Source organism: Choloepus didactylus, chromosome 1 (assembly GCF_015220235.1).
Source record: "Choloepus didactylus isolate mChoDid1 chromosome 1, mChoDid1.pri, whole genome shotgun sequence".
In the NCBI taxonomy this organism is placed as follows: domain Eukaryota; kingdom Metazoa; phylum Chordata; class Mammalia; order Pilosa; family Megalonychidae; genus Choloepus; species Choloepus didactylus.
The window spans coordinates 249,228,720-249,241,771 of NC_051307.1; the positions used below are offsets into that span (position 1 = coordinate 249,228,720).

The 13,052-nt window shown below is 45.4% G+C and overlaps 1 protein-coding gene across 1 annotated transcript in view; it reads right to left on the reverse strand.

The window, feature by feature from the left end:
• CFAP100 (cilia and flagella associated protein 100) overlaps positions 1–13,052 on the reverse strand; it is a 94,056-nt gene that overhangs the window by 3,587 nt on the left and 77,417 nt on the right. The window contains exons 14-16 of the mRNA XM_037803536.1: positions 2,490–2,625; positions 1,169–1,374; positions 63–156 (exon numbers count right to left, since the gene is read on the reverse strand). Of these exons, the coding sequence (XP_037659464.1) occupies positions 63–156; positions 1,169–1,374; positions 2,490–2,625 (436 nt within the window). The remainder of the gene's footprint in view (positions 1–62; positions 157–1,168; positions 1,375–2,489; positions 2,626–13,052) is intronic.

The window sequence follows — 13,052 nt, forward strand, 5'->3', positions numbered from 1 at the left end:
GCCCTTTCTCAGACACCCCTCTTTATCCACTGACCAGGATGACCATTGGGATGACCCCCTACCTTCTTCTTAACCTCGGCGTGGGCCCGGGCCTGGGCTCGCTGCAGACGCTCCTCCTGCAGCTGCTTCTGCAACCTGACCTTCTCTTCCCGCACTCTGGACAGCAGCGGTGGCAAGAGCTGACGTTAAGGGCTGGGGGCCAGGCCCTCCCCGGCGCTCTCTCCCCTGCCCCCTGCCCACAGCCGAAGAACAAGGTTTCTCTGGCAAGGACGGCGTGTGCCCAGAGGACAGGGGCATGGCCTACTGCTGCTCCTGGGGTCCTCCTGGCTCTGGCCCCCCTCCCCGGGGGCATGGGTGCCTAGTGACAGACCCCTGGCTCGCTCACTCATGTGCCTGCGTGCTCCTCTCCCCGTCACCCTTCACGCCCCGGCACCCAGCACACTCAGGCCAGCCTCCATCCAGCTTTACCTCCGTCAGCAGTCGTTTGCCCAGTGCCTGCTCTGAGCAGGGAACTGGGGACAAAGAGAACAAGCCCCCCATGCTTGTGGCAGAGGCCAGTGGCTGCGTGCAGAGGGCAGAGTGAATGGGGCAGCTCACCAGCCTGAGACAGGATGGGACCCCGAGCATGCCCGAGGCAGTCAAGGTGCCCCTGGGTCCCTCTGGGCCTGTACAGAGACTCCCTGGCTCCCCACCAAGGGGCGGCCCGGCATCAAGCTGATTGAGCCAAGTCTGGGAGTTACTGAAGGCTCCCCTGGACCCCCACACCCCATTAGCAACTCCCTTAGTCTGTGCCCTACACCGTCCTCTCCTCCTCTCTTGCAAACGCTGTGTCATAGGCTGTGCCTTCCCGCCCCTGGCCCCGGCAGCCTCTCCCTTTGCAATTCAGCCTGTCCTATCTGGCCATTTCAGTGTCCCTCGTCTTCGCAATCGAGTCCACACTGGCCACATGGACCCTCTCCTTTCCCTGCTTGTCTTTGCACTTGACCCTGGCTGCTGTAAATAATCAGCCTCACTGTCACCTCCTCCAGGGAGCCTTCCCTGACTCCCCAGGCTGGGTTTGGTGCACCCTCCAGGGTCCCCCCAAGAGCCCTGGGCTTCCTTCTCTGGGGGTCCTGTTTCCCCTGGCTCCAGGGCATCTTTCATGGAGGGTGGGCAGGCAGCAGCTCACCTTAGCCGCCGCTCCTTCTCCTTGGCCTTCTCGGCCTGCTTGATCTTGGCTGGGGGCACGTGCTCGAGGCTCTCGATCAGCTCATCCAGCTGGTGCTCGATGACAGTCAGCATCTGCACGGTGCCCAGGCTGCTGTCATGCTGGGCTCCAATGCAGTGCTGGTACACGTCCAGCACCTTGTGATTCAGGTTCTCCAGCAGTTTGTCCTGCGGGGTGGGGGTGAGGGTGGGTGTCAGTGGGACCCAGCCCGGCTGCTCCATAGCCTTCCCAAGGCCTGGTGCACTTAGCACCAACCTGCCTGGCCTCCCAAGGTGGGGACGAGTGAGCGTGTCCCGGGGTCTGCCTGGGCCAGAGTGGGCGCTCAGGAAGCAGGACTTGGAAACTGAGATGCTGACCCCTCCTCCTGTGGTCAGCCAGACCCAGGTGCCTCCGGTCTGGCCCATCTCCAGCTGCTCACTGAGGTCCAGTCCCCACCCCGTCCTGACCTTGGCTTCCCTTGCAGCACCTCTTCCTTCTCACCTACTTTCTGGGTGGCCCTGGCCAAATGAACTCCCCTCTCTGAGGCCTGGGTTAACATTTAGGAAACACACACTCCCACCGGCCTTACAGGGGTAAGTGAGAAATGCCAGGCGTTGGGCCTCGTATACAGCAGGTGCCCACTGAAGGTCAGCGGGACACTCGATCCCGTGAGGCAGGCACCGCACTCATTACTGCGGCCCTGGCCTGGTGCCTGGCATGCAGAGGACCCTCAGTAAACACTTGAGTGGTGGCCTGGCCAGTGCTGACGGGGCACGTGTGTCAAGCCCCCGTCCCCTGGCTGGTTCCCCATTTCCGCGGCCTAAACACCACCGGCCCTGTGTCCCCTTGGCATTCTCTCATCCTCCCAGGCTGGCTTGGGTCTCCCCTCTCTTCGTCCCCACAGGGCCACCTGGTATGTGTCTTAGAAACAGACACTTGTTGAATGAAAGGAAGGAAGGAGGCATGGCACATGTACAAGGGGCAGCTTCCATCTGGACCAGGCAGCCTTGACTAGGCTTGCCAAAGAGGTCAGGGGTGGCGTGCACACCCCAGAGGCCGGCGATGGGGCCACTGGGGCAGCCCCCAGCCACTCTGGCCCTTGCTGCCACCTGGGCACAATTTTTACCACCTGCCTTGGGGCTATCTGGCCTGAGGGCTGGGACACCACCACCCAGGCCCAGTACTTAGATCCCCCTCCTCCACAGGTGTCCATAAGGGGCTCCTCTCCCTCGCCTGGGCTGATGGCCTCCAGGATCCCACGGCATCTCTTCCTGCCACCTCCCTTCCCTCCGCGGCCACCTACCTGCTGATCACCCTGGTACTCTCCAAAGTGGAAGACCCGGGCTTTGAGCTCCAGCTCGGCAGCCGTCTCCTCCTCCTTGGCAATGGACATCAACATCGTGGTGATCCACTGCTTCAGCTGACTGACCTCCCTGTCCCTGGAGGGGGGTGGGGACCAGCTGGGGCACCTCGCACCCAGGAAGACCCTGGGCCCCCTTGCCAGCTCTCCTGACGGTTAGCTGACATCAGGACTGCACAGCGCAGTATTTGCGTAGGATCCAGCATATAGTAGGGTCAAAACATGCTGGGGAGATGCAGGAGTGAACTGGAAGATCTTGTATAAGTATAGCTTATCCATCATAAAATTCATTTTATAAAGCATGCAATTCAATAATTCTTAGCTTGCTTGCAAAGTTGCACAACCATCACCATAATCTTAGAACATGTTCATCACCCACACAAGAAACCCTGACCCCATTAGCAGCCCTTCCTCATTCCCCCCATCCCCTCCTAGCCCCATGGCAACGACTAGTCAATTCATTTTCTGTCTCTCCAGATTTTCATCTTCTGGACATTGTGTATAAATGGTATTATATAATATGTGGCCTTTTGTGCCTGGCTTATTTCACTCAACATAATTATTTCAAGGTTGATCCATGTTGGAGCATGAATCAGAACCTCATTCCTTTCTATGGCCGAATAATATTCCATCTAATGGCCACAGTACATTTTGTGTACCCATTCGTTGGTGGATGGACACTTGGGTTGTTTCCACTTTTGGACTATTACTAATAGCGATGCTACAAACATTTGCATCAGGGTTTTGCGTGGATATATGTTTGCATTTCTCTTGGGTATATATTTGGGAGTGGAATTGCAGCAACTTTTCAATCAGAGAATCAGAAATTTTTAAAAAACCTTTAACAACATGGCTCAAACCCTGACTGTAACCATTACATACCAGTCCCAGACAAAACAAGTGCATTGACATTCAGCTGCTCAGCCAGCAGAGCATGGGGGACTCAGGGGTGGTCTGTGTGTCCTCCTCCTCCCATAAAGTGCATCAGATTCTCCCCACATTTGTTGATATAACCTACTGACATTTTGATCTTACATAAAGTACCACAGGCTGGGGATGTCCCATGGCCCACTGGCCACAGGAATGCAGGCCATAGCCCCCTGCTGTACCCCTTTCCCCCACCAGGCTGCTTCCTGTAATGGTGGGGACCAAGGATAGAGCTGACTTGGGCTGGGGAGACAGAGGGCCCAAGCCAGGAGGCCAGAGCCCATCTGTAAGTGGGAGCAGGGGCCGAGCTGGTCTGGCCAGTTATACCGGGCTGGTGGATAGCTAAAGGGGCCACGGCTGTTCAAACACAAAGCTACTTCGTGCCTGGGTGCTGGTGGCAGCACGTGTGACTCAACTGGGAAATCAATGATGAACATCTATGGGGCCAGGCCTTACTTCCCCTTGGACCCCACAGATTCATCTACAAGACGTAAACACATTTTGGTTTCATGGTACTTCTTGTAAACAATGTATCACTGCACTCTGTTTTTAACCCATTTTAAAATAGGGGTTGTGCTAGTTTGAATGTATTATATCCCCCAAAATGCCATTATTCTTTGATGCAATCTTGTGTAGGCATACGTATTAGTGTTGATTAGATAATAATTCTTTGATTGAATGTTTCCATGGAGATGCAACCCACCCAACTGTGGGTGATGACACTGATTGGACAATTTCCATGGAGGTGTGGCCCCGCCCATTCAGCATGGGCCTTGATTAGTTTACTGTAGCACTATATAAGCTCAGACAGAAGGAGAGAGCTTGCTACAGCCAAGAGGGACACTTGAAGAAGGCACAGGAGCTGAGAGAGTAGCTGCAGCTGATAGACACATTTTGAAGACAGCCATTGGAAGGTGACACTGACATTTTGGAGAACGCCATTTTGAAACACAACCTGGGAGCAAGCAGATGCCAGCCACCTGCCTTCCCAGCTAACGGAGGTTTTCTGGATGCCACTGGCCATCCTCCAGTGAAAATACCCGATTGTTGATGCCTTACCTTGGACACTTTATGGCCTTAAGACTGTAACTGTGTAACCAAATAAACCCCCTTTATAAAAGCCAATCCATTTCTGGTGTTTTGCATTCTGGCAGCATTAGCAAACCAGAACAGGGGTCTTTAACTCATTCACTTTGAGTGCCATAACTGGTAATTTGATCTTACAGCCATTACTGTTTTTATGCTTCTGCCTTTTGTTCTTTAGCATTTTATTATATGGACTATGTTTCATTTGCTCTCTCTCTTTATCTCTTCTCTGGGTGATTGGGGGGAAAAAGTTCTTTTTCTTCCAGTTATCTTTAAATCTAAAATTCTTGGGTCACAATCTTTGCTCCTCAAACTAGGTCCAACCACCAATTTATAAGAAATACAGAGAAATGACAAAGCCATGAAAATGCTAAAGTGTGGTCCTTGGCCCAGCAGTATGAGTATCACCTGAAATTCTGTCATAAACGTGAGTCTCAGGCCTTGCCCCAGACCTTTTGAATCATAACTTCATTTTTACAAGATTTCCAGGGGATTTGAAGGCATACTAAAGTTTCCTTTGATACAGGAAACATAACCTGATTTCTTCAACAAATAATCTCTAAGTGGGTTAAAAAAAAATTGATGGAGAGGGAATTTATAGATTAAAATAGATTTAGGAAGACATCAGCAAATTGGTGGAGTTTGAAGCTCCAGATTCCAGCCCCCAAAAGAAACATCAAAAAACAAACACAAACAGTAACAACAACAAGCAAAACTATCCAGAATCAATTTTCGCAGAATTCTGGAAAACAGTCAAAGGTCTACAGCAAACTAAGCAAGCTCTGAATAAAGAACAAGTCATCTTAAAAATGTTGGAAAGCTTTCTGACACTTTGATTAGCCCTCAGCCCACCCTTTCCCCGGCTCAGGAGCTGCCTGTAAGGCAGCAAACCATGCTTCCTCTGTGGTCCTGGAGGAGCAGAGCACACCTTATCCAAAAATTAGTGTGTACAGATGTCTGTTCCAACCCATCTAGTGGCTACCTAAAAGACTGATCCAAGGCACTTATCTTGGTTTCACCAGTCCTATAACTCTCTTGGGGTAAAGAAGTGACAGGCATTACTGTGAAAACACTGTAAGAGAATGGTCAAATCACAGCCACCTGGGGTGAAAGATTATGGTTGAGACCTACAATAGAGCACCTGGGGAGAGCATCCTTGGGATTTCAGAGCATCTGTGCATATGCAGGGATTTGGAAAGCCATACATATGGCCAGGGAAAAACACATGCTCAGAAAACACCCAAGAAGACCCTGACTTTTCACCTCACATTGGTCTCTAGGCTCAATGTAGCCTTGGCCAAGCACTTGAAGGAGATAGTCAATCTGCAAAAACTGGAGTAGTTGTCTTTCTGTTTTTCTGCTCCTAGAATTCATGGAAATCTCTGTCATAACCATAGCTACAAGCTAAAGAAACAGAGGCATCAGTGACCACACACAACAAGGAGTACAGTGTTTACAAAAAAAAAAAATAGTTTGGAAAATTCACTAAACAAATAGACTAGTACCATCTTCAACAATTAAAAAACAAACCTTGCAGGTGTGGAAGATCTGATTTCCTGAGTTGACATACTATAATATTCCTATGTCCAAATTTTAACAGGCAATTGCAAGGCATACAAAGAAACAGAAAAGGATAGCCCATTCAGATGATCAAAATATAGTGACAGAAATTATCTCTGAGGTAATACAGACATTGGTATTGCTAATCAAAGACATTAAGTCAACTCTCTTAAATATGCTCAAGGAGCTAAAAGAAAACATGGACGTAGAATGAAAGGCAATCAAGAAAACAAATTATGAACAGAAAGAATTTCAATAAAGAGATAAAAATTATAAACAGCTGTCAAACAGACATTCTGGAAGTGAAAACTACAACAGCTGAAATAAAAAATTTAATAGAGGAATTCAACAGGAGATTTGAACAAGCAGAAGAATCAGAAAACCTGAAGACAGGACATTTGAAATTATCTAGTCTGAAGAGCAGAAAGAAAAAAGAATGAAGAAATGTGAACACAGCCAAAGGGCCATATAGGAAACAATCAATTGTAACAACATGCACATTATAGGAGTTCTAGATGGAAGAGAGAAAGAGAAGGGAGCAGAAAGAATGTTTGAAGAAATAATGGCTAAAAACTTCCAAAGTTTGTCAAAAGACATGAATATATACATTCAAAAAGCTTGACCAACTCCAGAGAGGATAAACTCAGAGATGCACACTGAAAACACATTATAATCAAACTGTTGAATACTAAGACAGAGAGAGAATATCCTGAAAGCAGCAAAATAGAAGTAACTCATCACATCCAAGGGATGGTCAATAAGATTAACAGCCAATTTCTCATCAGAAACCATGGAGGCAAGAATTCAGTGGAATGACATATTTAAAGTTCTGGGAGATAAAAAGGCCCTGTCAACAAGCAATTATATGTCTGGCAAAACTCTTCTTCAAAAATGAGGAAGAAATCAAGACATTCCCAGACAAACAAAAGCTGAAGGAGTTTGTTACCACTACATCTGCCCTAAAGAAATGCTAAAAGTCCTTCAGATTGAAAGGAAAGGACACTAAACAGTAACTCAAAGCTTTATAAAGAAGAAATGAAGATCTCCACTAAACATAAATACCCAGGTAAATATAAGTGCCAGGATCATTGTATTTTTGCTTTGTAACTCCACTTTTTATCTTACATGATTTAAAACACAAATGCATAAAAAATAAATACAAACCTATGTTATGGGTCACAACAATGTATAAATATATAATTTTTGACAAGAACAACATAAGGGGAGGGGATCAGAGAGGTATAGAATGAGAGACTGTGTATGATACTATTGAAGTTGAGCTGGTATCAAATCAAACTAGACTGTACAGATTTAGAATGTTAAATATAATCCCCATGTTAGCCACAGGGAAAATATCTAAAAATAAATGCAGAAAAGGAAATGAGAAGGGAATCAAAATGGTTCAGTACAAAAGGTCAACTAAACACAAAAGTAGTAACGGAGGAAATGAGGGAGAAAAAGGCATAAGACATACAAAAGACAAATAGCAAAACAGCAGAAGTAAGTCATGCCTTATCAGTAATTACTTTAAATGTAAATGGTTTAAACTTTTCATTTAAAAGACAGAGATTTGTAGAATGTATCAAAAAGTATAAACCAACTATATATACAATTTACATTAATTCCAAAGACACAAATAGGTTGAAACTGAAAGGATGGGAAAAAATTCCATGTAAATAGTAACCAAGAGAGAGCATATTAAAATTAGACAAAACAGACTTTAAATAAAAAATGAGAGACAAAGAAGGACATTATATATTGATAAAAGTGTCAATTCATTAAGAAGATAAAAAATTATAAAGATATAGGCACTGTGATGGTTTGGAGGCTTTACAGATCCCAGAAAATCATGTACTTAAAGCTAATCCATTCCTGGATGTAAAGCTATTGTTGGTGGGGTCTTTGGATTAGGTTATTTCAGTTGTCATGCCCCAAGGTGGTCCTTAATCCTTTTACTGGAGTCCTTTTGAAGAGGATAAAAGAGAGAACATACAGAAAAAAGTCCTGGAAAAGCTGAGAATGGAAGCCATGGAAGCCAAAAGCTGCAAGCATCTAAACCTAGGGGAGAAGGGAGAGACCAGCAGATGTTGCCAAGTGCCTGGACATGTGACAGAGGAGCTGAGGACTGCTGGCAGCCAGTGTTCAGGGAGAAAGCACCACCTGTTGATGCCTTGATTTGGAGGTTTTCACGGCCTAAGAACACTGGAAACTTGTAAGCTAATAAATCCCCATTGTAAAAGCCAACCCATTTCTGGTAAATTGCATTTCATCAGCTTTAGCAAACTAAAACAGGCACCAAATAACAGAACCCCCAAATATATGAAACAAACATTGACAGAATTGAAGGGTGACATAGTTCTACAATAATAGCTAGAGACTTCAAAACACCACTTATCTAGATGGATAGAACATCTAGACATAAGAGCAAAAGGAAGTAGAGAACTTGAATAACACGACAGACCCACAGACATATATAGAACACAATACCATTTGAGAGCAAATTACACATTCTTTTCAAGTACACATGGACTCTTCTACAGGACAGACATATGTTAGGTCACAAAACAAGACTCAATACATTTAAAAGACTGAAATAGAACAAAGTATGAAATAGAATACAATAGAATGCAACTAGAAGTCAATAGCAGAAGGAGCACAGAACAATTTACAAATATGTGGAAATTAAACAGCCAACCTTAAAAAACCAATCAATCAAAGAAATCACAAAGGAAATTAGTAAATACTTAGGGAGTAATAAAGATTAGAGCAGATATAATTGAAATAGAGAATAGAAAAAACCAAAAGGATCAACAAAACCAAAACTTTGTTTTTTGAGAAAATCAAAATTGTTAAACCTTTAGCTAGACTGACAAAGAAAAGAGGATATGCAAATAACTAAAATCAGGAATGTAAGTGGGGACATTAGTACCAACCTTACAGAAATAAAAAGGAACATAAAAGAATACTATGAGCAATTACATGTCAGGAAATTACTCTAGATGAAATGGAAAACTTCCTAGAAACACACACGTTACTTAAACAGGCTCAAGAAGAAATAGGAAAGCTCAACAGACCTATAAAAAGTAAAGAGATGGAATCAGTAATCAAAAACCTCCCAACAAAGAAATTCCAAGACCAGATGACTGTGATCATTGATGAATTTCCCATTCAAAGAATTAGCACCAATCCTTCTTTTCAAAATATTAAAGAAGAGAGAACACATCCTATCTATTTATATGGGGACAGCATTACCCTGATCCAGATAGAGACATCACAAGAAAAGAAAAAGTTACAGAACAATATCGCTTATTAATATAGATGAAAAAATCCTCAACCAAATATTATCAAATTGATTCTAATGGCATATTAAAAGGATTATACACCATGACCAAGCAGGATTTATCCCAGGAATGTAAGGGTGTTTTAACATAAGAAAATCAATCAGTGTAACAGACTGCATTAATAGAAAGAAAAAAAATATCATCTTAATTGATGCAGAAAAGGCATTTGAGAAAAGCAGCAAGCACAATCAAACATTAATAATGGTCATTCAAAAGACCAAGCTGAACAGAAGATTTATCATATTCCTGCAAAAACATCTGCAGAAACAAGTAAAAAAACAAAACAAAACAAAACGAGCAATACTAGATCCTAACACTTCAGATTCTGGGGGAAGCAGGTGAGGTATATGTAATTTTTGTTTCCTTTAGAGGTTTGTTTTTCTCATCTGCTTTGACAGTTGTGGGGTTTTCCTACTTATTCTAAACTTTCCCTGGAGTGTGTCTGAATGCAAGCCTGGAGCACATGCTGTTACCCTTCTTGGCAGTTCAGGAAGGTTTATATCCACTGAATCGTTAGTCTTTGCTTCTCTTCCATCGGTTCGGTCTTTGACTCCTGGAATTCCTCACACACACCTCTCGTACACTTACGTTTCTGCATCATGTTCATTTATTTTTCCTTTCCCTTTGAGTTCTGGGAGGTATCCCCAGTTTGTCATTGTCAACCCGGCTGACCTGATTGCCTGCTGTTTCCATCTTCCTCTCGTTCTTAACCACTCCTCCCGCTCCCCATACCGATGGGTCTTCCTGTTCCCAGATGGATTTCTCTGGTGACATGGATGCTACAACTGTGGAGAAGAGGAATTAGGAAATTTTCTCCCAATTACTGCAGTATCCATATCATAGGAAAACACTTGCTTTGATGTCACCAGTTTGTCCCCTTATTGAATACATTTTGTGGTGTCCTCCGTGATGTCTGTGTTTGCTCGTCCTTAGAGCTGGAAGTCCACACCAGTCCAGTAACAGGGCTTAAGATGAACAGTGCCCTTTTAATTGGGTGTCAGGATGGAGCCTGGGCTGGTAGCTGATGTTGCAGGATGGTTATCCCCTGAGTCATGGGATTTCGTGTCTCCAGGTGGCTGGTGACTGTGGGTAGCAGGTGCCTAATGTGTCTGCCCAAGACTCAACCAACCGAGTGCCTTGCCCTCTGCTCAAGTTTGGTGCAGTGAGGTGACTTCTGCTGGTTGTGTTGCCTCATTGGTGGCCCAGAATTGGCATTGAGAATGTGGTGGCCTCTGACTGCCACAAAGCTGACCCTCACCTCCAGCCCTGGCCCCTTGGAGCTATGGGTTATCTGGGGGCTCTGCTGAATTCCATCCTGCTCAATTTCTGAAACATGTGTTGACTTATCCCTTCCTGGTGGAATCCAACTAGCTTTGCATGGTTTCCAGGAAGGGCCGCAGGATTTGTTTCTCTTTTTCATTTCTTTGTCCCACGGTCAGATGCCCACATTCAGGTTTCCACCTCATTCGAACTCCTCTGGTCATCTTCCTCACGTTGGTTCATGAGCAATGCATAGCCCATGACCTGCATGTTCTCTCTGGCTTCCAGAAAGCATGGAACTAACTTGTGTTCAACCTCTGTAGCTTACCTCAACCATGTTCTGTGATACTTGTATTCTCTTCTATGTCCAAGGTTCCATCTTCCTGGGTCTGGTTTCTCCTTGCTCCCTGCTAGAAGGGACTGGGCAAGGAGCATCTCAACAGAATCCCGGCAGCGTAGGCAGAGAACAGGGCTGGGACCAGAGGGAGGCAAGTGAGGTGCCCAGGGCATAGCATATGAGGAAGCAGTCACTCTCACGTCATGTACATACCTTTTTGAATTTTGTGCCTTGGGCACCTCACTTGTCTCCCACTAGTCCTGGCCCTGACGGAGAATAAATGATGCTCTGTCCTCTAGTCTAAGAAGATGGGAGAGCTGAGTTACCCTCAAACCCTAAGGCTCCTGAAGTCAGTGTGCAAAGTCAACCTTAAAAAGTCCTAAATTCACTGTCTCACTTTGCCAGCACTGCTATAGCAATACCACAGACTGGTTGGGTTAAACACCAGGAATTTATTGGCTCACAGTTCTGGAGGCTAAAAGCCCAAAATCAAGGTAGCACTCTGGCAGTGACTGGCCTGCAATCCATAACTCAATCGGTGCCTCTGTCACATGGCCACCTGTCTCTTTTGTCCCCTCCTTACTCCTACAACTGTGTCCAAATTAAGGACTATGGTCATATTGGATTAAGGTCCAGCCTCATTTAGTTTGCTCTCATGTTCATAGGATCTTCAAAGATCCTATTTACAAGTGGTCTTACACCCAGGGGACTGGCAGGTTAGGACTTAAACAGGTCTTTGTGGGGCACATGATCCAATCCACAATCATTGCCCTTGTATATTTTGGTATAGAGGTATAATTTACATATGATAAAATGCACCCTTTTATATTACACATTTCGATGAGTTTTGACAAGTTTATACACCTGTGTAAGCATCAACACAATGAAGATACGGAACATCACCCCCCACATTTTCTCAAGTATCTTTGCAGTTAACTCCCTCCCCATTCCCAGCCATGGGCAGCCAAGGATCTTACCACAGGTTAGTTTTGCCCAGGTGGAAGGCAGACGTCTAAGACTGCACCCAAGATCCTTGCCTCTTGTTAATCCCTTCCCCTTGAGTGTGGGCCAAACCCAGTGACTTGCTTATAACCAACAGAACAGGGGATGGGTGTCATGTCTGTGATAAGGACACAAAAGAGTGCGACTTCCATCTTGCTTGCAGAGTCTATTGTCTTCTTGGTTTGCACACTTTGATGAAGCAAAGTGCCCTGATGGAGACACCCACGAGGCAAGGGACTGAGGATGGCCCCTGGTCAACCATCCAACAACCCTCGAGGAGCTGAATCCTACCAACAACCACAGGAGTGAACTTGAAAGTGGGTCCTCCGCCAGGAGGGCCTTGAGATGAAACCATAGCCCAGGTAAAACCTGACGGCATCTGTGAGAAGCCCCAAGGCAGAGGACCCTGGTGAAACTGTGCCTGGAGTCCTGATCTGCAGAAATCATGAGATGATAAAAGCACATGTATGATTTTAAGCTGCTAAATTTGGGAGTAATTTGTTATGCAGCAGTAGATAACTAATAAAGCTGGTTATTGAAATTCAAATTAATGATATAGTATGTATCCTTTTGTGTCCGGTTTCTCTCCATCAGCATGATGCCTGCAAGGTTCACCCGTGTGGTCCCATGTGTTAATAATTTGTTCCTTTTTATTGCTGAGTAGCAGTTCATGGTGTGTAATGCTGCCCCCAATACGTCCAGATTGTAATCAACAGAACTTTTGAATATGTTACATTACATGGCAAGGGGTGGGGGTGTGCTAAGGTTGCAGATAGAATTAAGAATTAAACTGGCTAATGTTGAGTTTGAGGTGGGGAGGTTTTCCTGGATTATGTGGGGGTGGGCCCAATATAATCACAAATTTCCTTTTAACTGAAAGAGGGAAGCAGGAGAGTGAGTCAAAGTGATGCACATGAGAAACACTCAACTGGCCATTGCTTCTTTGCAGATGGAAGAGAACCAGGGAACGCAGGCAGCCTCCAGAAGGTGGAG